General features: G+C 44.3%; 1 protein-coding gene and 2 long non-coding RNA genes across 4 annotated transcripts; 1 reads left to right on the plus strand and 2 right to left on the minus strand.

Moving 5' to 3' along the window:
* Nucleotides 1–6,447: 6,447 nt before the first annotated feature.
* Nucleotides 6,448–7,135, plus strand: LOC311016590. Its single transcript, XR_014597511.1, has 4 exons — nt 6,448–6,544; nt 6,647–6,759; nt 6,842–6,953; nt 7,034–7,135. It is a non-coding gene; the product is annotated as an uncharacterized lncRNA (long non-coding RNA).
* Nucleotides 7,136–7,152: 17 nt separating this feature from the next.
* On the minus strand, nt 7,153–10,378 carry LOC311016589 (uncharacterized protein). Of its 2 annotated transcripts, XM_084014393.1 has the most exons (7): nt 8,767–10,378; nt 8,614–8,684; nt 8,236–8,412; nt 8,098–8,156; nt 7,962–8,027; nt 7,782–7,838; nt 7,470–7,695 (listed from the first exon to the last, which is right to left on the minus strand). In XM_084014393.1, exons 1-7 carry the CDS (start codon nt 8,931–8,933, stop codon nt 7,504–7,506), a joined length of 789 nt encoding a protein of 262 aa, XP_083870519.1. In that variant the 5' UTR covers nt 8,934–10,378; the 3' UTR covers nt 7,470–7,503. The 2 variants fall into 2 exon arrangements, with proteins under 2 accessions (XP_083870520.1, XP_083870519.1); XM_084014394.1 differs by having other exon boundaries at nt 7,153–7,838.
* A 2,179-nt stretch (nt 10,379–12,557) lies between these two features.
* LOC311015637 lies at nt 12,558–23,473 on the minus strand. The gene is made up of 3 exons (XR_014597382.1): nt 23,330–23,473; nt 13,390–13,456; nt 12,558–13,021 (listed from the first exon to the last, which is right to left on the minus strand). It is a non-coding gene; the product is annotated as an uncharacterized lncRNA (long non-coding RNA).
* Nucleotides 23,474–24,602: the final 1,129 nt, after the last annotated feature.

Below are 24,602 nucleotides of genomic sequence, written 5' to 3' on the forward strand. Positions count from 1 at the left end.
AGTAGAATGAACTGTGTGTCTTTGTCAGTTTCTGCTTTGATTTCTTTCAGCTTTGCATCACTGACAGGTAAGCTGCTGTATACTGTGTGTACCTGCATGTCCATGCCTTCTCTTAGGCTGTTGTCCTGGTCATTCAGTGATTTCCTGGAGAGAGTGTCTGCAACAGGGATGTCCTTGCCTGGTCTGTGAATGATGGTAAAGTCATACCTCTGTAGTTGCAGTATCATTCTCTGTAGCCTTGGAGGCGCTGCTGTTAGTGGTTTTCGCATAATGGACTCAAGTGGTTTGTGGTCACTTTCCACAATGACGTGACGGCCATAGATATACTGGTGAAAACGTTTACATCCAAACAATATGGCATATAGCTCCTTTTCGATCTGAGCATAGTTGACTTCACTGTCAGTTAGAGACTTGGACGCGTAACCGATGGGCTTGCCCTCTTGTAGTAGGACTGCACCTAGTCCGTACTTAGATGCGTCGACTTGCAGTCTGAGCTCTTTGCTGGGGTCAAAGTACGTTAAGACCGGGCCTGGCTCTCGTGTGATTAGCTCTTTCATCTTCCGGAATGCGTTGTCATGCTGTGCATCCCATATGAATTCACTCGATTCCTTTAACAGGTGACGCATGGGTGCATTGATATCTGAGAGCATAGGGGCAAATTTCGACAAGTAATTAACCATGCCAAGGATTGTTTCCAGCTCACCTTTGTCCTTGGGTGGCTCCATGTCTCTCACGGCTGCAATCTTGGCTGGATCTGGTTTGATTCCATCCTTCGTGATGAGATGTCCAAAATAGCTGACCTCGGTGGCACAGATTGTGCTTTTCTCCGGGTTGAGCTTAACTCCTCGCTCTCTGGAGCGCTGAAGCATTGCACGAAGGTTTTTGTCATGCTCTTCTTTGTTTCTGCCGTAGATAAGGACATCATCAACTATTGCTGTGACTCCCTGTAGACCTTCGTAAGTCTCATCAACTTTGCGCTGAAACTCATCTTGGGCGGATATCAGTCCAAAAGGTAGGCGGAGGAATCTGTATCGTCCGAATACCGTGTTGAAGGTGGTCAACATGGATGACTCCTCTGTGAGCTTGATAGCCCAGTAGCCTGACCTGGCATCCATGACACTGAAATAGCAGGCTCCTGCCAACTTGGATGTAATGTCGTCGAGGGTAGGTAATGGGTAGTGTGGTCGTTTTATGACCTTATTCAAGTCTTTAGGGTCAAGGCACACCCTCAGTTTGCCTGTGCGTGGCTTTTCTGCTGCCACCATCGAATTGACCCATTCAGTTGGTTCAGTGACTTTCGTGATGATCTGCTGTTTCTCCATGTTCTGTAGCTCCACTTTGAGGCGGTCACGTAGAGCGAGAAGGACACGTCTCGGTGGGTAGACTACAGGTGTTGCGTTGGGGTCGATGTGGATTGTACACTCGCCAGGAAACAGTCCTATTCCTGTGAAGACATCTGCAAACTCGTCCATGATTGGTACCTCAGCTGTGCCATCTATGGATAGTATGAGTTTAATTAGTCCAAAGTCCAGACATGCTTCTAATCCTAGCACTGGGGGTGCATGTGTGTCAACAACGTGAACCTTCAGCATTAGTTGAGTGTCTTTGTACTGGCAACTCATGTTGCATTTGCCTCTGACAACTAGTTGCTCACCACCATAGCCATAGAGTGGGCGAATTGAGGGCTGTAGTACATGTTGTATTCCCAACTTTCTGAAAATACGTGTAGGAATGACGTTTGCTGAGGCTCCAGTGTCTAACTTGAAGCTGACTGAGGTTTTGTTTGGGCCAATTTTCACATCTGCAAAGGCCTTGTCTTGACCAGTACTGTCTTTTCCTCTCACTGAATCAATAAACAAGTCTGTGTCTTTGTCTGGCTCATTTTCACCTATTGTGTGTACTGCTTTTCCTTGGCTGGAACGGCACACTTTTGCAAAATGGTTCCATTTGCTGCATATCTTGCACTGTTTTCCTTTTGCTGGGCAGCTGTCTTTTGCTCCGTGAGCCTTGTTCCCACAGTAGCCACATCCTTTAGGGTGCTCTCTGTCTCCCTCTCTGTCATGCGGGTTTCTTTTGTAACTGCCGTGGCGCGTTTTCCAATGTGTATTCTTTGAAGGTTGCCGACCGATTGCATGTACAGTCTGTTCATACGGTCCACTGTTACCGCCAGTTATAGTTCTAAGCTGTGCTTGTGCTATTTCATGAGACCTGGCAATGTCTATTGCTTTATCCAACGTTAAGTCGGAGCCGACGTTCAGTAGCTTTTCTCTCACTCTTGGTGAGTGGATTCCAAAAACTACACGGTCTCTTATCATTTCTTCACTGTTAGCATAATTACAGTCTTTCACAAGCAGCCTCAAATCGGTCACAAACTGTTCAAACGGCTCGTTGATTCCTTGTACTTTTTCATGGAATTTATAACGGGCAAATATGACATTTGTCTTCGGCATGACGTATGCTTCAAAACGGTCATAGTACGATTTTAACACCTTACTTTCATCTGCCGTAAGTGTCCATGTGTTATAAATGTCTCTGCCTTTATCTCCGACCCAAAGGAGTAGGTAGCTGCACTTTTCATCCTCTCCCTTCTTCTTGAAAGGACCAGAAAACATTAGCTCCACGTGTAGCTTAAACTTCCGCCATGCTTCGGGCAGGTTGCTAGCATCCCAGTCCACACGGGGTGACGGTACTCCAGCGACGTCCATTTCGTCCGTTAAAAATCGTTTTTACTCTGACACCATGTCTTGTTTTGTACTGTGCGTACATATAATATCCAGGACAACGACGTGCTATTAACGTAGCATTTATTGTGCAGACAATAATAACATAGGCTATACACCGCAGGCTATGCCGTATGCTCTGCCGGCGTATCTGAACTGACTAACTCCAAGCACTGTGGACCAATCACATTCCATGTTTACTTCAGGGTCCCGTAGGAATATTGGCTATCACATCTCAGCTATAACATTGCTGTTGTAACAAGCACTTTGGGTATTCTGTGTGAATATTACAGCCTGCGCCAAGATGGGTGTGGCGGCGCAGCAGGGGGAGGCGTCACAGATTCAGCTTGGCGTAGCGGAAGTTTCGTGGCAAAAAGCCTCGCCGAGACTGCGCTGAAAGCTCGCCAGCTCCAACCTGGTCTACTTTCGGCGCAAGGCGCAAATAAAGTCCATTGATTCAAGGCGAATCACAGCTGGCGGATCGGAAGTTTGGCTGACGGCGCGCAGTGCGCACACGTCACCGAGACCTCACAGGCAGGTTTCCACAGTTCCAGGCACATTTAAATGCAATAAATAATCACAACAAACACTATTTAATGCAACTCATTGAATCAACACGTGAATTTATATCTATATAGATTGTCCCGTCACATCTGACGTCAGATCAAAGGCGGATGGCACGCGTAACGCGTAACGGAAACTCAGGAGCGGCGGCGCTGCTTCTGTCATCGGGTTGTCAAGTGACGGAACTTGCTCTGAACCTCCCCTAACGCATTAAAGCCGCCGCCGCTCCCACCACGCGCATCACGCGCTGTGCGCGCGTATCATAATAATAACAATGCCGATATTATAAAAAACAGGAGAGAGAGAGGGAGATGTTTTGGTCCGAGAGGCTGAGTTTCCGTTACGCGTGCCATCCGCCTTTGATCTGACGTCAGATGTGACGGGACAATCTATATAGATATAAATTCACGTGTTGATTCAATTAGTTGCATTAAATAGTGCTTGTTGTGATTATTTATTGCATTTAAATGTGCCTGGAACTGTGGAAACCTGCCTGTGAGGCAGGGCCGGACTGGGAGACTTTTTCAGGCCAGGAGTCAGTCATGTAACCAGGGGTCCGTTTCACAAAGCAGGTTTAGTGAAAACCTTGAGTTAGTTAACCCTGAGATGAGGGAAACTCTGGTTTTTCGGTTTCACAAAGCCAGTTCAGCATAAATCTGAGTCAGTTACCCGGGTAACATGCTCCGTGAACCTAACCTGCTCGCTAGCAGGTTTGCTTCAACAAACCCTGAGTTTCTCCTACATGTCTCCGCCTTTTTCCGGAATCTGAACCAACTCTGAAAAAAATGTGCCGTCCTTTCATCGTCAACCTAATCTATTATTTCCTAATATGGAAATAAAAGTAATTCTAGCAGCTTTGCGTCGGGAGAGAATTTTGATTACCTTTCCTTTCAATCACATTAGATATTATCTAAACAATATTCTCCGACATTTTCAACATTTCATATTGTGGACATAATCCGCAACCAGATTCTTTGCGGAGGTAGTGTTTTTGCGAACGGGAGATTTATGAAATGTTTAAGTACATTTCTGTGTTGAAATATCTGCTTATATTTACTGTTTAATATGTGAAATATGATTAAAATCATATGCCTTAGTCAACATATTTGCGCAATATTCTTATGCTTAATTTTCAACTGAAGCCACTTTCTTTCTGTGCCTGGGGGGGGATTATACCCAATAAAAATAATAATTTATGTGTTGCGCTACTTGGTGATTTACGGGGATTGAACCGCTGTCGCCAGCACTATGGGCGGCGTTGCTAACCATTACACCACAGTGGCGCTGTGCAATTCTGAAACACTTTTTACCTTTAGATCAATAGACTGTTTCATTCAGTTATACACATTAGATCCGGCAGTAAATGTCTGCCACGCCAACTGTCGCTACTTTGCTGCAGTTACGTAGCTCCGCTTTCTCAGGATGAGCTCGTTTTCTACATAAACACTCAGTAATATCTAATAACGCTCTCCCCGTTGCCATGGAGAATCGTAGTATCGGAGCTCCATCGATGATGGCTTTATAGAGTCGGCAGGCACGCGCGTAACTCAGAGTTTAGATACTCAGAGTTGACTGAACTAATTCAAAACCGCTGTTCTGAAACCGAAAACTCAGAGTTTCCCATCTCAGAGTTGGTCAACTCAGAGTTCAGGGTTAGGTTCAGAGTTTGTTGAACCTGCTTTGTGAAACGGGCCCCAGGCCACCCTGGCCTTGCCCACACGCGCACGTTCACGCCCACACCTACATGCATTGGCACGCATGTACACACACACACACACACACACACACACACACACTGCATTCCAAATAGAAGTTCAAATATGGGACCTATGTACAAACTAAGGAATATACAGTAACTTTTGTGTTTGGGGCCGGGCTGGTAAAATACAGTAACACAACAATCCTCAGCAAAATCCACTAACACACTTACTAGAAGAGAATAAAGGTTTAACGCAGTGCCAAGGTTACTTAAACATCATATCATGTGGAATGTCAACTGCCTCTTTGGCATAATTTTTATGTGTAGCCTACAATATAACCTAATAAACAAAGACAACAAAGTCCAAATCAAACAATTAATCAGCTATGAGGGGACAGCCTTTGAATACATGTTCACAGAACATGCACACACTGATAGACGCAATGTATAATACAGTCCGAGAGTATAGTTCCTAATAAGCAATCACATAATATTGACTCATATTCTAATATAGGGCTGGGATACATAACAGCAAGTCAGCAACAGACAGCAAAATTCAACACCACTAGTGCTTAATAGAATGGCAGCTATTACCGTATTATAAATGAGAGCCATTTATGTCAAATGGCAGTGCCTGTTGGTGTTATGTCTGCAACTTGCATGTTGTTGCTCTAGAAATGATTCTGTACCTTCTGCCAACTGCTCTGCACTGGCTTCTCCTGGGGTCCGTTTCACAAAGCAGGTTTAGTGAAAACTCTGAGTCTGTTAACCCTGAAATCAGAGAAACTCTGAGTTTTCCGTTTCACAAAGCTAGGTAACTCAAACCAGAGAAAGAGGGGTAACTCTAGCCTGTTTCACAGAGAGAGGTAACTTAACCTCTCGGTCAGTTACCATGGTAACTTACTCTTTGAACCTAACCTGGTCGGGACCAGGTTTTTCCTCAACAAACCTCGAGTTTCTCTCTGTCTCCGCCCTCTTTCAGCCACACACGGTATTTGATTTCCTCATTCAGTCGGCAGGCGAGTTTTGGCGTACTATAGTTCTGCCGTGTGTTTGTGAGTAAATCATCAGTCAGTACCTGTACATAATAATTTTTTGTAGGTGGCGACTATTTTCACCATCATGGCATGTCCTTTTGATAATGATCCCGTGGATGAAGGCGCAGCGTTACTGCGCAGAGAATTAAACATTCGTCGGGAGATGATTATCAGACCGCGCCTAGATGTTCTTGCATTTCCAAACAATTATCTTTTTGAGCGCTACCGTTTCACATCACAGTCCATCATTTACATACACAACCTTATCCGTCCTTACATTTGCAATCTGACTAACCGAAGTCATGCTCTCACATCCCAGCAGGTATTATGTGTTGCGCTGCGTTTTTTGGCAAACGGGAGTTTTTTGTACAACATCGGAGATGCAGAGCACTTGAGTAAGGCAACTGTATGCAGAGCGGTCAGAAAGGTGTGCCTCGCGCTGAAACGGCTACTGCCTGTTTTTGTTGTTTTCCCTGGGCACAAACCTGTCAGAGCCATCAAGGAGGAGTTCCACAGGATTGCAGGTGAATGATGTAGAGATCCATTAAATTAATATTAAATAATATTCTGTTAATTACATTGTGCTGCAACCTCAGACTGGGATTATTAATTGTAATTTATTTCAGGATTTCCCAGTGTGATTGGATGCATAGATGGCACACACATCCCCATCACGGCTCCGTCACAGAATGAAGTGGATTATGTGAATAGGAAGTCCATTCACAGCATAAATGTGCAGGTACATGTGGATTGAGTATACTGTTTCAAAATGATGAAGACTGCATCATAATTCAACATCTGTCATTCTCTGCACTGTCAAGATCGTATGTGATGCTGCACACATAATTTGTAATGTGGAGGCCAAGTGGCCTGGGTCTGTTCATGACTCAAGAATGTATCGCGAGTCTAACCTGAGCAACAGGCTGCAACGTGGTAAGCAGCCTAATGATTAGCACAATACTGTATAACTCACTTGTCTCCCTCCTTTTAATATACTCTACTATACATAACAGGAGAGTTTGATGGCCATCTGCTGGGTGACAGGGGTTACCCATGCCAGCCGAGGCTGCTGACCCCTTACCCTGACCCTGAACCAGGCCCCCAACAGAACTTCAACCAGGCTCACTGCAGGACGAGAGCCCGGGTTGAGATGACCATAGGCCTGCTGAAAGCCCGTTTCCAGTGCCTACGTCACCTCAGGGTGACCCCTGAGAGGGCCTGTGATATTATTGTGGCATGTGTTGTTCTTCATAATATTGCTACTATTAGAGGAGAGCAACACCCTGCCCTACAAATTGAAGACGCTGATGATGACGACCCCATCCACCTGTCAGCTATGCAGGACGGCAGAGCAGTCAGGGACACAATATGTCATCATCACTTCAGTGACTGAGTCACCATCATCACCACCACCAACGTCAAATAAAGACATATTACACATTTCATTTGGTCTTCTTTATTTCCTGCAAATTAAAGATCTAGTTTAGGTAATGTTCCAATAGTTAACATAATTAACATAATTCACCTGCGACCATGTACCAACCTCTAACTTGTGCTCCAGTATTTGAATTTCCAAGTCTGCCTTTCTAATCTGCCGATCCAAGTACTGCATTTCTTTGTCTGTTTTTTGTATTTTTTTCAGCAGGTGAATTTTATAAATGTCTTTTACTGGTAACTGGGAATACATACAAGGAGGACATTATACAGTTGCACATGAATTCACAGAATGAATCTCTGGTGTTAACTGAACATCCATCTCACTGTGTCAATCTCTGCAGTGGAAGTTGAGGGACCCTCCTGCTGCTGCCCAGCCATGCTCTGTTAAAAAAGGATGAGAGTGTGTTAATACTTCAGTGTAGGCTAAATGTCACTCTATATTCCACCACAATGTTAATAAATGTAAATGGGAAGAGAACTATCAGTAATATATCAACATGTTACCTCTATAGGCCTTTCTGGATCCCCCTCGGTAAAGGCAGCAGACACCGTTTCCTCATACTCTTCATCCTAGATGAGTGATACGTTTCAGTATATTTAAACTACCATTTGACAAAATCTTTGGATTATTGCTACTTACAGTGGCAAGGTCTGCTGTGGCATGAGGGGGCTCCACCAGGCAGACAGCACCATCAGAATCTGTTGGGACAAAATTAAAAACAAAGTCATGAAAGGGAAATAAATAGGCTTTAGATAGATAGAGATAGATAGATCTCACATTTTATGAAAGCACTTGTGTCTTGGGGGGTGAGCTCAGATGATGAGCTCCCTCCCGGGATTCCCTCTGCCACTGGCCTTCCTACATTTTGGCTGAGAGCCAGCTCCTCTGCCTCCGTTAGAGGAGGCGGTGCGGGGCCACCCCCCGTTTTACGGGCGTCCGCTTTCTTTCTGTTGGCTGAGTAGAAGTCTGTGTTAGTTTAAATAGCCTATATATTTAACAGAACATGATACAGATGAGAAGGCATTAATGTGTATGAAAACATTATGTTGGGGATAAACAACTGTACAGTCAAACAGCCACTTAATATTTAGCTACTTTACAATGTCAAACATAATCAAAATGAGGTACCGCCGTGAGATTATGCCGAGGTCTTACCTGTTTGAACAATGTTTTTATGTTTCATCTTCAGCTGCTGCCAAGTTCGCTTCTCCCCCATGGGATTGCACCTAAATGAAATTAATTACTAGGCTGCACTCAGTGTCACCCTGTAATATTATTGTGATTGCAAAGGACTACATTAAAACTTACGCATTGACCCGAGCAGCAATTTTCTCCCACGCCGTCTCCCTCGCTTTAGCTGCTGCAGCGGTGTTACACTTGCTTCGAAAAACGTCGTCAAACTCACCGTATGAGCGCATCAGAATTTCGAGCTCAAGTGGGGTGAAAAATGACGCCCGCCGCTTCCCTGTTGCCATGGTGTCTCGTCGAATCGGTGCTCCATTGATGCGGTCTTTTTATACTTGTGGTGCACGAGCTTAACTCCAGGTGAAACTACTCCGAGTTGATCAACCTAACTCAAATCAGCTGTTCTGGAACCGAAAACTCAGAGTTTCCTATCTCAGAGTAGATCAACTCAGAGTTCAGGGTTACACTCAGAGTTTGTTGAACCTGCTTTGTGAAACGGGCCCCTGAAGTACCAGCAGGACTTGTGTCATCACCATCACCACCTTTGAATAGCAAACATATGCTTACAGTGTTTTTCCATACACTATAGTTCATACAGTAAGATAGTGTAGCCTATGTCTCACTTAATGTGCCCTTGTATTCATATACATAATAATGGAATGATAACAGTAAATAAAAAAGTGGCTTGTTTAATTTCATGGCCAGGACCTATAGCCTACTGTGTAAAAGTGTACAGCCTCAAGGACCCAGGTCCCTGGACCTCAAGAACCAGTGTTTTGTTGTTGTTGTTGTTGTTTGTTGTTTTTTACATAACTTACTTGCAGAGGTATCTTGGCTGGGGGGGGGGCCTGAATAAATTTGTCAGTTTACGGCATTTGGCCGCATCCTCCTCCAGCGCCTTTCTTTTTTTCTCTCTCTCCCTCTCGGCACCGCCTTTTCTTTTTTTTTTACCCGGGGGGTTGGGGTCCATGGTTTACAGTACTAGTCGACAGGGTGCGAGTTACGGGGGAGCAGGGGAAGCCATGGCTCCCCTGGTGGCCACCTGAGCTCCCCTGGAAACATGATTTGTGAAATTTGGGGGGAGCTCTAAAATATTGATATGATTGCCAAATTAATTATATTTTGGCCATGGTTTTCCCTCAAAGGTGTAAAATAAGAGAAATAAAATTGTATTTTTAGTTCGTGATTCATGAAAAAAGTGTTGCCTGCTTGCACGTCGGAGGCGCTTGAAGCGTGGGGGCGCTGCCTGCAGGCCGCAGCTCCACGTGACCCCACTGCTCACCACATCATGGCTTACTGGACCTCGAGCAAAAGCAGCTGAACCCAGGCCGCTGTGGTCGCTTCTGTGTTAGGTAAGACCTGCTTTAACTTCAATTGTGCTGTGTTGTAGGCCTATGGATTGCTGTGTTGTGATAGGCCTACTTATGAGACGGGCTATGTGCATTGTTGTGTTGTGTATGTGGCGTTGCATCTCCCCTAGCTGTATTGTAAATAATAGGTTATTGCCATATTGTTCATGGTTGGTGCCGCTGGCTGCTCTTATCGCGTGTTTGGCTCTGTGTACAGCTATAGCCTATAGCCTTATAGGCTATAGCCCATGTGATGTATGATGTGATGATGATCGATCGGGGTGTTTCATGTAAATATTGTACATAGACCTATGGTGTGCGTGCAACGGATTTTCTCTTTATAATAGGCATATGCTGTTGCTATTAATGACAGGATCAGCATTTAAACGTTGCCCCCCTCCAAAAAAACAAAACAAAAAAAGATCGCCCGCCCCCAGCCCCGGCTCCCCCGGACACCGTGGTATAACTCGCACACTGCTAGTCGAAGCCTCGACTCTCCCTCTCTGCTCGGCGCTCGCTACACACACACCGCGATTGCAGCATCAGTGTCACACACACCCCTTCCTCCGCACGCTGTCTGTGTGGTTGATACGGACTGTTGGGGCGGGTGTTAATCAAAACAAACCAATCGCCTTGTCCTCCTCACATGCTACTCAGAAGGTACGTGTCCACAGAGGCGATTTTAAACGCGTGTGGACGCGCCGCTTCCCAGGATTGCACGCTTGGTGGGCTGCCACTAGAGGATGATTGACAGACGCTCTCCTTTAAACAACACATTTTCGCGAGCGTTCCCGAGGCGGCGAGTCGAGCCCGGCGCCTCTGATTAGCATAAAGTAGATTCGACTTCAACTTTAGGCAAATGAGGAGTGGCCAACTCGCGCGCCGTCTCTCGACATTCGCCGCGACGCTACCAGAATGCATTGCACAGCTTTTCACATAGACAATGAATGGGACGCGGGGAAACACCGCTGCCTGTGACAGGGGCGATTTTAAACGCGAGTGGACGCGCCGCTTCCCAGTATTGCACGCTTGGCGGGCTGCCACTAGAGGATGATTGACAGGCGCTCTCCTTCATACAATCACGCGCACACTTCATGGCTGCACCTGATTGGACGATCGCTTTCACAGCTGTCCTGTCTGCTCCGGAGTTCACGCAGACCAACATGGCGGCTCGTTTGGAAACGTTCTCTTATTCTACGAAAATAGTTCACCGAAAGGTGTTTCTGAAAACATCTTAAGCGAGAAATAAGCTATGCAGTTGCTGAATCTGTCTTTATTTTAGATCGACAACATTCAGTTTAGAAGATTTGCGCGAGCGTTCGCGAGCGTTCCCGAGGCGGCGAGTCGAGCCCGGCGCCTCTGATTAGCATAAAGTAGATTCGACTTCAACTTTATGCAAATGAGGAGCGGCCAACTCGCGGGCCGTCTCTCGACATTCGCCGTGACGCTACCAGAATGCATTGCACAGCTTTTCACTCTAGCTGTGTCCCAATTCAGGGTCTGCAGCCTTCGGAGGCTGCATTTGAAGGCCGCTTACGTCACAGAGCTGCGCGAAGGCTGTCCCAATTCGTCTAAATTCGAAGGCTCCTCCAAATGCGGCCGACAAATGTGTCCTCCTTTCCCCCGTATTCGGAGGATGCACAGCTACTATCCTTCGCGGCCTCCCATATCCCAAGATGCTTTGCGCGCCGCTGTTCAACCAACAATGGCGGCGAAAGACGGCAGCAGAAGCGGCACCGGCAGCAGTGCCGACTACACATTTAAATGTAAGTAACGGGTTTTTGCTTAACGTCGGACGTTCAAGGGGCCTTAAAACACATTTGAGTGTTAAAATGCGTGAAGTTTATAATGCTAATACGTGTAGCCACCGGAATGTAGGGCCAGCTACGTGATGTAGCTTAGGGCTGTTGATACGAGGAGCTCAGTTAACGTTAGCCTTTAAACGTAACATAAGCCTAAAACTCTTCACTTTTAAATGTTACAAGCTCCGATGGTAACTTATATCTTATTGTAACCGTGGAGCTGTTAAGTTAATTTGTTCTCGTTGTAAGTTGTGTAGGCTACAGTCCGCTCCTCTCGCAGCTAAATATATAACGTTAATGATGGGTTGTGAGCCCCGCTGTATTTCTAGGCTGTAAAACTGTAAACGTTTGGATTTAATACAGAGCTAACCTTAGGATCATTATTACTGTTAATATCGTTATTATATCGTACAATGATTTTGCATGTTGACATAACAGGAAATGTGCTTTACATGTCGTTTTGTTGTAGAGAGCAAGGAGCAGACTGAGGATTTGATCAAACTCCGGGTCCGGGATGAGAACGACCACCTGTTGAGGCCAAGAACACAGGGCCACCGACAGCAGCAAGAAAGAGGAAAACAGATGACTTGCTGGATTTGATCAGGGAGGACATGAAGTTACAGAGGGAGAGCGAGGAAAGGAGAGAAAGAGAGAGGATGGAGAGACTTTTTAGTTTATTGGAGAGAATGGTTGAGACGGCATTGAATTTTTGGGGGGTGGTGGTTTTTTTTCTGTTCGATTAAGTTCTGTGTTGATTTGTAATTTAAATTGTTAATTAAAAATATTGTATTGTTCCATTTTCTTTTCCAAATATTGTATATAGTTAAATTAAAATATTATAACCTGTAACATTATCTGTTCCATTTCTTATTTACAACTAAAGTCAACTTTTGAACTGCTTTTCAGTGACAAAATAATTAATTTTTTGTGTAATTAACAAATATTTACAAAGTTACAATAACTATTGACAAGTGGGTGTTCTTAACATGTAGAACTATTTACAAAAGATCATCAGAAATAACTATTTACAGAGAACATATATACAGTATTGACTGAGCAGGAGTCCCTGGTGGTGCTGCTGGACTGGATGGAGGACCCTGGACTCTTCTGGCTCTGAGTGGGACATCATCTGGAAGGTGGGGGGTGTGGGATGCATGTCTCCACTGTCCACCACATCGTCCATCATCGGGGTTTGCAGGGCTGATGCAATCGACGGATGCCATGTCACTAAAATGTTTAAAAGAGAGGCAAGAATAAAATATTGAATTAAGTCAGGGTTATTTACAGGGCTCGTACACATTTTACTATTCAATTCAATCACTTTATAAGCCAAGCATTTAAACTAAGATTCAAGCACTTTTCAGACCTTGAAAAACAGCATTAAAATTACAGCATTTTCAAAGATTTTACATTTTAAGCACCTGTACGAACCCTGTATTAAGTATTATGGTTAAATGACATTATCCATGTCAATCTATACTTGATATGGCTCGTCACTTAGCGGTATCATTTATTAACGGGTATATTAATTACCACGTACTACGCTAACTATGTATGAACATTAATATGGGTTAAAATAACGGCTTTAACGTTACCTCCCCACGGCTCTCCCAGCCGGAGATAAACAAGCCGCCGGTGTCGTCGCAGCCGCCTCTCCTTTTGCTCAAAAAAATAAAAATTAAATTAAATTAAAAGAAAAAAAAAATATATATATATATATTAAAAACTCTCCATCATGTTCGTCTGTCGTATTTTTGTTTTGACCGGTGTTTTTCCTGGGCTTGGCCGGCAGAAGTGATGACGTCGCGACGCAATCAGGAAATGCTCCGTAGGTTAGACCGTCCCATTTACCGACGGTTGACCCAGCCTTCGGAGGAGTCTCCGAAGGTGTCGCCTCCGTAGACCGCGAAGGCTGGGTCCTCCGAAGGCTGCAGACCCTGAATTGGGACACAGCTATAGACAATGAATGGGACGCGGGGAAACACTGCTGCCTGTGGACACGCACCTTGACGCTACTGACCTGAGTGGCCTCTGATTGGCCAGGCCTGCATCTCTGACTTAGAAAAAAAAAAGTCAGATAGCCGCGGCGCCGGCTGACCGGCAGACTTAAAAAAAAAAAAAAAGAGAGAGAGAGAGAGACGCAGGCCAGCAGGCCAATCATAGGCCGGCGCTTCGGGAAACCTCCCGGTTCTCCCGATGGCCAGTCCGGGCCTGGGCACCACTAACCTGTAGCTCCCTCTTAAAGGAAAAGTTCAGAATTTTGGACATAGGACCTCATTTCCAACTTACCCGAGGTGATATAGGTCGGTGGAGACCGTTTTCAGCACAATTGGTCCAGTCCTTATAGTTGCACAAGTCACTGTTGCTAAACTGGTGTTGAGCTAGCGCACGTCAACGGTAACATCCAGCCTGTCACTAAAAACAGCTTTAACTGCTCCGCAGAACACCCGAGACAAATGTATTATGACGTCGGACTATCGATGTACATGTCAGTGTTGGTAGAATAATTTTAGAAATTAAACCAACCTTGCATTTTCAATGATAAAACATTTTGAGGGACTATAGTTTCTCAGCAGCAGCGGAATTTTACTTTGCGTGTTAGTAGTAGTGACGTAGCCTTAGCAACAACAGGGAACAAAGTATAAGCTATTCCAATGTCATGCAAGGTTGGTTTAATTTTTTTATGTCCAAAATTCCGAACTTTTCCTTTAAGATAATGCATGGACAGTTCATTCCTAACCTGGTAGTAAGGCATCATGTCTGCTGGCAGGCCTTTAGAAGTTGCAGGCCACCCATTTGTCATGTAGCTACGTAGTCACACAATATTAAACAAGTTATAGGAAGTAACGTAATCACACAATATTAAACAAGTTATAGGAAGTAACGTAATCACACAATATTAAACAAGTTATAGGAAGTTACGTAATCACACAATATTAAAACAAGTTATAGGAAGTAACGTAATCACACAATATTAAAACAAGTTATAGGAAGTAACGTATTCACACAATATTAAACAAGTTATAGGAAGTAACGTAATCACACAATATTAAACAAGTTATAGGAAGTTACGTAATCAAACAATATTAAAACAAGTTATAGGAAGTAACGTAATCACACAATATTAAACAAGTTATAGGAAGTAACGTAATCACACAATATTAAAACAAGTTATAGGAATAACGTAATCACACAATATTAAACAAGTTATAGGAAGTAACGTAATCACACAATATTAAAACAAGTTATAGGAATAACGTAATCACACAATATTAAAACAAGTTATAAGAAGTAACGTAATCACACTGTTGGGACCTAACCGTTAGGACTACACAATGCGGCCTACAGAAGCCTACACATGCGGCCAGGACAAAGGGACAAAGGGGATTAAAAACTACACCGCCATTTTAGTTTCACATCTCACCCAGGTGAGAGATGCGACGCCACCCAACGAGTGCCCCATTGGCTGACATCTTCAGGGAACCCCGGGGGGGTCCCCGGGGGGGTCCCCTGGAGCGGCCTGAGCTTTATAAACCGAAGCCGCCCGGAGAACGTTCTCTTATTCACTCTTACTCTCTGGCTCCCACTCCTACCCGGGCGCTGGTTCCAGCGCTTCCATCGCAACACCACGTTGCAACGGGAGGCGACCCCCTCCTGCAGCGCACCGCTGCAACAAGAGGAACCAAGCCGGTTCCTGCCTTCCAGCTACCAGACGCTGTCTGAAGTAAGCTGACTAAATCGCCAAGCCGCGATTATATTGCCGCTCGTGGAAGGAGGAAACACCAACTGTTTTCTTTATTTGAGTTTGATCAACGAGAGGAAACCCGCTCCGCTCTCGTCTGGACGAAGCCGACTCAGCACGTCCCCCGCTGACGCCGGGGACTCACGAACTACCGCCGTTACGGAACGCCGTCATCGTCTTACGCAACGATACCAGTAAGAGGCTATCAGTCTGGGCAGAGACACAAGTGATAGTGTAGGATATGCTTGTAATTCTTGTTAATGTGTTTTAAGTTCTGATCGCGGACCGCCGAGTCCGTTGGTTCATGTGCTGCTGTATTTGAATGCTGATCGTGATCGCCGCTGGGTTGATTTCTGTAACAGTGTTTGCGACTAACCTCCGCCATATTCGCGAGCTCAGAAAGCCTCTACTATCAGTTAAAAGACCGGTCTCGCGGAATAAACGCCAGTTCATTCACGCGAGCCCGTGTGATAGCAGCACGCTTTCTGTCCCTCCGAATATCGCTCGCGCATCCTCTCTCTCTTTGTTTGTGTCCCGCTAACACACACACACATACACGCCGCACACACGTGTCCTAAGCCAGCTGTTCCCGGCGGGCGCTAGGGACAGAGCTACATCTGGTGGCTACATACGGCTATCTCTCTCTCTCTCTCTCTCGCTACTCCGTCAGACCTCAGTGGCTCCGCCCCTGAACGCTGCGAGGAATAGCTCCACCTCTCTCTCTCTCTCGCTACATCTGGTGGCCGCCCATAGCCATCTCTCCCTCTCTCTCTCTCCCTCTCTCTCGACACGCACGCACACACACACACACACACACACACACACACACACACACACACACACACACACACTCCACGTGTGTATCTCCCTTTGTTTAACCTTAGCTTTGTGTGTTAGGTAGTTAGGTAATAAGGCTTTGTTAATTGCAGTGTTATTGATTGTGATCATTATTACTGATTTTAATAAATCTTATTATATTATAACTAGCGGTCTCTTGTGCTTGTTGTGTATATGTCACTGGATAACAGCAGGTTGTGAAGGCTAGTGCTTGAATTTCACGCCTTTTTAATTGTTCGATTGGTTTTGTACTCCTATGCCAATGATCACGATGATTGGCATGTGAGTATAAAACCTTCATATCGAGACTGAATACAGTTTTAGGTTATCTTTTCCCTGATCCCAGGGTGGTGCCCCGTTTATTCATGATTATATCATGATAATATATTAAATATAATTATTAATACCGATAATCATATTGATATTAATAATTAACTGTTGATAACCAAATCTGCTCCTGCTACAACCCCAACATAAATGGTGCCCCGTGTGAGGGCTTCTTAAACCAGCTTTATCCAGAGATTTGTGCACAATAACCTGAGAATTATAGTAATAATAACAATAATAGGAATTGTTGTTATTGATATCATTGTTTAGAAATCGATGTTCAAGGATCGATTTGTTTGCTCCCTGTTACTATTTGCCAAGCAAATACAGTCGAGGGTTGCATATGCATGTTGTGATTAGCCATTTATTGTTTAAACAACAATACTAACAAACACAGGGTTAGGGATACTAAGACGCGTTATAACACTGTTATTACTCACCAGAGGTGCTAGAGACACCTCATTGACAGTCCACAGGCTGTAGAAGAGTACTAACATCTCCATTGTAAGTCACAGGTCGACGCAGCTCACCTGTGCACCCACATCAGTATAACAACAAATACATTCTTTTTTCTTGCGATTAGCACCGAACAAGTAAAGCCACCGTATTCTCCCTTTACTAGAAGTAGAGCAGAGAATAGAGCCACAGAGTGCACCGACTCTGTGAACGTTGAAATTGTACCTTGCTATTTCCACCACGGGTTCTAGCTCGAGTTAAAATTTCAAAATAATTCCCTAACTGTTCCTGCCGTGCATTTCAGTTAGCGTGCCTTTGGCAAAGAATTAAGTAAGCAGCCTACAGTAAGTCTGAGTTGCTGTATAGAATCATTAGAGCGTGAAGCTGACCTCTCTAAAAGAGAACCGCCAGTCACCTTATCAGGTGTTTTGCATAACCCCCCTCCTTTCTCTCCAGACACAATGGAGACCTTTTGTGAACAGTTCATCTCATCTGTGGCACAGAGCCTTCAGACAGGCTACTCTGAGTTTTTGCAGAAACTAAATCTCAGTGAGTGCCAAGAGGAGATCAACGTGTTACTGAACAGCAGATCTGATGAAGTAACATCATCCAAGGGTCCATTATTAAAATGCTTGCTACTGACTTTCTACAAACAAACCTGTCTCTTGGTTCAGAGTAAATCTGCCCTAGAGAAAAAAGTGGTAGCACTAGAGGAGCAAAGTGCTTGTCACCTCCACGACGCTCAAGCAGCAGACATGAGAGCCATGCGTTATTTAGATGTCCTGCACACCACAGAGTCCCAGTTTTTGTCCTACAAGAACAGGTGGTCGAAGTCTAAACCAGAATGTCCTCCCTCAGCCGACTCGGCCAGTCAGTGTGATTCAGGCTTCTCCGACTCCCACTCTTTTTGTAGTGAAAATACGACTCCCCCGCCATGCAGAAGATGGGAACAGTTACCAGCGGACACAAAGTCCTTAAGACAAACTCCACTGAGAGACAGCGGTAACGGCTACGCAGCTTCCCATTGCTCCGACACAGACAGCGAAGAAACCAGCAGTGGAACTTACACAAGTTCTCCTCCAAAATCTTCCTATCTTTGGAACAAACCCGTAATTTGCGACGCGCCTCCTCAACCTAGCTTAGTCTCGCCTTCACCAGAAAGGACGCCACAGCGCTTCCGCTTTGAAGAGCTTGAGAGCATGGCTAAAGATATTCAACATTTTGATCCCGACAACTCGAACCATAATATTGACGAATATTTGAGAGAGTTAGACAGACTCCTGATTGACTTCCCCCATGCCTCCTCACGGGAGAAGCTCAGACTAGTCGGGAAGACCACAACCAGACATGTCCGCAGTTTCATAGGAACACTTGCACCCAGAACCCAGGACCGATACCCCAGACTTTGTGCAGCACTCCGGAAGGAGTATAGCCGGGACTGGGATCCCGCCGCCGCTACGATCAGTGCCCTCGCCGTCGTACATGAGGGGCAGGAATCACCCACGGAGTACTATTGGCGCTTCAGGGCCGCCTATGCTCAGGGCCGTAACTCCCCAGGAGTGGAGGAAGAGCCTGCCTTCAAGGCCCTCTTCCTGCATAACCTACACGAAAGTGTGCGCTACGATGCCACCATACACTTCAGGACACATCGACTCTCCATGCAAGAGATTCGTAATTACGCACAGATGGCTTGGGAAACCCACTTAGCGCGCAAACTTAAAAGCCAGCCCGCTAACTTCGACACATCTGCGTCCGAAACGTCTGCCGCCTTAAAGCATAGCCCTCGTAACAGCGCGAAAGGGGGTGAGCGGCCAGCACGCCCCAGGAATCAGACAAAACCAAAGAACGAGAGTAACTCCCAAACATCCGCCGCCTTAAAGCAGAGCCCTCATAACAGCGCGAAAGGGGGTGAGCGGCCAGCACGCCCCTGGAATCAGACAAACTCCCAAACTGACGAAGATAGGGATCTGTGCGACCCGATCGAAAAGCTGATAAAAACGATAGCGCTATGGCGTGACTCGACCTAACCATCACTAAACTCCCCCCAGAAGCCTGGTAAGAGACGGCGTGGGGATACTGAGCATCACCGACATGCCCACCAACTGCGTCGAGATGGGCATTCACACAGAAGTAGTAGGAAGCCCTACTCCGAAATTCTGTCCCAGTCACGTGAACCAGCAGTGTACAAACATGACAACTCAGATAATGACAGCGCCTCTGACATTTCCTCTGTTTCTGGCTACATGGAGCGTTACAGCCCTGAGCCACAACATAGTAAATATGGCTAACTTAAATCTTCTCCAGGAGTAAACCAAACGACCACTAACCCCTTCTCCTTTTCCTCGCTTTCCTTTTCCTCCTTCGTTCCGTTTTCATAGTTGGGGTGTGTCCTGTTTGAAACTACCTGAGTGTAATGACAATGTTGATGGTTGTGAAAATTGTGTCTTAGCAGATGTTTGATATAGGTTAGATGGTTAGAAATCTCTGCCCAGACCGTAGAAATCTCTGCCCAGACCTTGCCTCGATCTCTGCCCAGACGATGCCTCCATCAAGTTATGGACTTTAACCTGAATGACTGTTTAACCTCTTTTCCATGGAATATACAGACTGTTTGGACTCCCACATGTGTCAAGGAATACATGGACGGTTCGGCCCTTATGTTGCTCCGAAGGTTGCGTCCCACACCTCAACCTTCAGACCAAAAGGGGGACTGTTGGGACCTAACCGTTAGGACTACACAATGCGGCCTACAGAAGCCTACACATGCGGCCAGGACAAAGGGACAAAGGGGATTAAAAACTACACCGCCATTTTAGTTTCACATCTCACCCAGGTGAGAGATGCGACGCCACCCAACGAGTGCCCCATTGGCTGACATCTTCAGGGAACCCCGGGGGGTCCCCTGGAGCGGCCTGAGCTTTATAAACCGAAGCCGCCCGGAGAACGCTCTCTTATTCACTCTTACTCTCTGGCTCCCACTCCTACCCGGGCGCTGGTTCCAGCGCTTCCATCGCAACACCACGTTGCAACGGGAGGCGACCCCCTCCTGCAGCGCACCGCTGCAACAAGAGGAACCAAGCCGGTTCCTGCCTTCCAGCTACCAGACGCTGTCTGAAGTAAGCTGACTAAATCGCCAAGCCGCGATTATATCGCCCCTCGTGGAAGGAGGAAACACGGACTGTTTTCTTTATTTGAGTTTGATCAACGAGAGGAAACCCGCTCCGCTCTCGTCTGGACGAAGCCGACTCAGCACGTCCCCCGCTGACGCCGGGGACTCACGAACCACGGCCGTTACGGAACGCCGTCATCGTCTTACGCAACGATACCAGTAAGAGGCTATCAGTCTGGGCAGAGACATAAGTGATAGTGTAGGATATGCTTGTAATTCTTGTTAATGGGTTTTAAGTTCTGATCGCGGACCGCCGAGTCCGTTGGTTCATGTGCTGCTGTATTTGAATGCTGATCGTGATCGCCGCTGGGTTGATTTCTGTAACAGTGTTTTCGACTAACCTCCGCCATATTCGCGAGCTCAGAAAGCCTCTACTATCAGTTAAAAGACCGGTCTCGCGGAATAAACGCCAGTTCATTCACGCGAGCCCGTGTGATAACAGCACGCTTTCTGTCCCTCCGAATATCGCTCGCGCATCCTCTCTCTCTTTGTTTGTGTCCCGCTAACACACACACACATACACGCCGCACACACGTGTCCTAAGCCAGCTGTTCCCGGCGGGCGCTAGGGACATAGCTACATCTGGTGGCTACATACGGCTATCTCTCTCTCTCTCTCTCTCTCTCTCGCTACTCCATCAGACCTCAGTGGCTCCGCCCCTGAACGCTGCGAGGAATAGCTCCACCTCTCTCTCTCTCTCGCTACCCCATCGAACCTCAGTGGCTCCGCCCCTGAACGCTGCGAGGAATAGCTCCACCTCTCTCTCTCTCTCGCTACATCTGGTGGCCGCCCATAGCCATCTCTCCCTCTCTCTCTCTCCCTCTCTCTCGACACGCACGCACACACACACACGCACATGCACACGCACGCACACACACACATCACGTGTGTATCTCCCTTTGTTTAAGCTTAGCTTTGTGTGTTAGGTAGTTAGGTAATAAGGCTTTGTTAATTGCAGTGTTATTGATTGTGATCATTATTACTGATTTTAATAAATCTTATTATATTATAACTAGCGGTCTCTTGTGCTTGTTGTGTATATGTCACTGGATAACAGCAGGTTGTGAAGGCTAGTGCTTGAATTTCACGCCTTTTTAATTGTTCGATTGGTTTTGTACTCCTATGCCAATGATCACGATGATTGGCATGTGAGTATAAAACCTTTATATTGAGACTGAATACAGTTTTAGGTTATCTTTTCCCTGATCCCAGGGTGGTGCCCCGTTTATTCATGATTATATCATGATAATATATTAAATATAATTATTAATACCGATAATCATATTGATATTAATAATTAACTGTTGATAACCAAATCTGCTCCTGCTACAACCCCAACAACACAATATTAAAACAAGTTATAGGAAGTAACGTAATCACACAATATTAAACAAGTTATAGGAAGTAACGTAATCACACAATATTAAACAAGTTATAGGAAGTAACGTAATCACACAATATTAAACAAGTTATAGGAAGTAACGTAAACACACAATATTAAACAAGTTATAGGAAGTAACGTAATCACACAATATTAAACAAGTTATAGGAAGTAACGTAATCACACATTATTAAACAAGTTATAGGAAGTAACGTAATCACACAATATTAAACAAGTTATAGGAAGTAACGTAATCACACAATATTAAACAAGTTATAGGAAGTAACGTAATCACACAATATTAAACAAGTTATAGGAAGTAACGTAATCACACAATATTAAAACAAGTTATAGTAAGTTACGTAATCACACAATATTAAACAAGTTATAGGAAGTAACGTAATCACACAATATTAAACAAGTTATAGGAAGTAACGTAGTCACACAATATTAAACAAGTAATAGGAAGTAACGTAATCACACAATATTAAACAAGTTATAGGAAGTAACTAATCACACAATATTAAACAAGTTATAGGAAGTAACGTAATCACACAGTATTAAAACAAGTTATAGGAAGTAACTAATCACACAATATTAAACAAGTTATAGGAAGTAACGTTAACACACAATATTAAACAAGTTATAGGAAGTAACGTAATCACACAATATTAAACAAGTTATAGGAAGTAACGTAATCACACAATATTAAAACAAGTTATAGGAAGTAACGTAATCACACAATATTAAAACAAGTTCTAGGAAGTTATGTAATCACACAATATTAAAACAAGTTCTAGGAAGTAACGTAATCACACAATATTAAACAAGTTATAGGAAGTAACGTAATCACACAATATTAAAACAAGTTCTAGGAAGTTATGTAATCACACAATATTAAAACAAGTTCTAGGAAGTAACGTAATCACACAATATTAAACAAGTTATAGGAAGTAACGTAATCACACAATATTAAAACAAGTTATAGGAAGTAACGTAATCACACAATATTAAAACAAGTTCTAGGAAGTTATGTAATCACACAATATTAAAACAAGTTCTAGGAAGTAACGTAATCACACAATATTAAACAAGTTATAGGAAGTAACGTAATCACACAATATTAAACAAGTAATAGGAAGTAACGTAATCACACAATATTAAAACAAGTTCTAGGAAGTTATGTAATCACACAATATTAAAACAAGTTCTAGGAAGTAACGTAATCACACAATATTAAACAAGTTATAAGAAGTAACGTAATCACACAATATTAAAACAAGTTATAGGAAGTAACGTAATCACACAATATTAAACAAGTAATAGGAAGTAACGTAATCACACAATATTAAAACAAGTTCTAGGAAGTTATGTAATCACACAATATTAAAACAAGTTCTAGGAAGTAACGTAATCACACAATATTAAACAAGTTATAGGAAGTAACGTAATCACACAATATTAAACAAGTTATAGGAAGTAACGTAATCACACAATATTAAACAAGTTATAGGAAGTAACGTAATCACACAATATTAAAACAAGTTATAGGAAGTAACGTAATCACACAATATTAAACAAGTTATAGGAAGTAACGTAATCACACAATATTAAACAACTTACCGGTTTGAAGGACGGACGTAGAAACGGTAACTGTTGAGGACAGGATCAGATGTCTCCCTGTGTTTTACCTGCGACACTAATCTCTCCGTTTCTGCTGCACTAGTGAATTGTTTCACTTTCAGTCTTCAGCCCCTCCCTTCCTGCTCTCTGTGTCTGCGCGTGCCTGTGCGGGGTGTGCGCGCCTGCAAACCTCTTGTGTGGACTTTCTCGGACGCCGTTGATAGATAGACGTGTTATTACTCATGTATTTATGTTAATGCTCTGACCTCCTGTTTGCTCCATGATAGAGCTTGTAGTTGTGATATTCCTCATGATTAGTATTTCATATTTCTGTGTACAAGTTATGGTTTATTATTGTGTTCATAAAACAATGAGAACGTGTTCATTTCTCTGCATTATAGAGTAGTTAATTTTAGAGTAGATTGTGAATTGTATATTTTTATAATCAGTAGTTTAATGCTGTGATTTAAATGTTGTCATGGTTGTTCAGTTGAAGATGTATTAAGTTTGGTAGGTGTGCTTCTTTAGATTCAGGGTTTAGGATTTAGGGGATCTTTCCAGTGATGGAAATGGAAATGATGATGCATGATGTGTCTTGTCTTTTGTTGAAAAGCTGTTTAAGGCCAAGTGGTTGCTTTTGGGTTGGACTGGGTTTTTGTGTGGAGTATTGTCTATTCAGTGGACAAAAGTACTTTGCAATGGTTCTAATAGTGTAAATGTAGTGAGGTAGGTTTATGAGTTGATGTTCAGGTATATTGTGTTTGGCAGGTCGTTTTTAGGAAACTGTGGATGATAACAAATAAAGAATTAAATATTGTAAGGTACATGCATTTGATTTATTTTGTTATAGTTGTGATATTTGAAGTTGGGACTATGTGTCCCAGGTGTACACATGGCTTTTTTTCACATGGCTATCTGTTTTTGATATGCATTGCCCCAAACCCATCCGTGGTCCTGATTTTCAGCTGTCTAAAAGTTGCTCAAATGAGCTCTGCTGAGAACAGGCTGTTTCTGTGTCTGCACCTTTAAATGCTAATGAGCTCCTTCTGTCATCGCCTACTTGGAGAGAGACGGAGACGATGCTGCTTACGCTAGCGGTAGCATGCACCAATGTTTGCAAGTTGCTGGGTCAGACATGCCCCCGGGTTCCGTTACCGACGGGAGCTGAATCTGAACAGCCTGTAGGAGCACCGTTGTACCAGTGGGGGCGCTGCAGAGACCATGCAGGAGTCACTTGTTTTCCTCATCCTGGGAGTTGACAGGCTCAGGGAGG

This window comes from Eutrigla gurnardus (assembly GCF_963514095.1).
Source record: "Eutrigla gurnardus genome assembly, chromosome: 7".
NCBI classification, from domain to species: Eukaryota; Metazoa; Chordata; class Actinopteri; order Perciformes; family Triglidae; genus Eutrigla; species Eutrigla gurnardus.

What these genes read in the sequence shown, in the direction of transcription:
- LOC311016589 (XM_084014393.1), bottom strand. Translation starts at nt 8,933, where the DNA reads ATGGCAACAGGGAAGCGGCGGGCGTCATTTTTCACCCCACTTGAGCTC. An exon ending in TAAAAACATTGTTCAAACAG is followed by an intron (nt 8,413 to 8,613) that starts GTAAGACCTCGG and finishes ACTTCTACTCAG; the next exon opens with CCAACAGAAAGAAAGCGGAC. An exon ending in CCACTGCAGAGATTGACACA is followed by an intron (nt 7,696 to 7,781) that starts GTGAGATGGATG and finishes ATGTATTCCCAG; the next exon opens with TTACCAGTAAAAGACATTTA.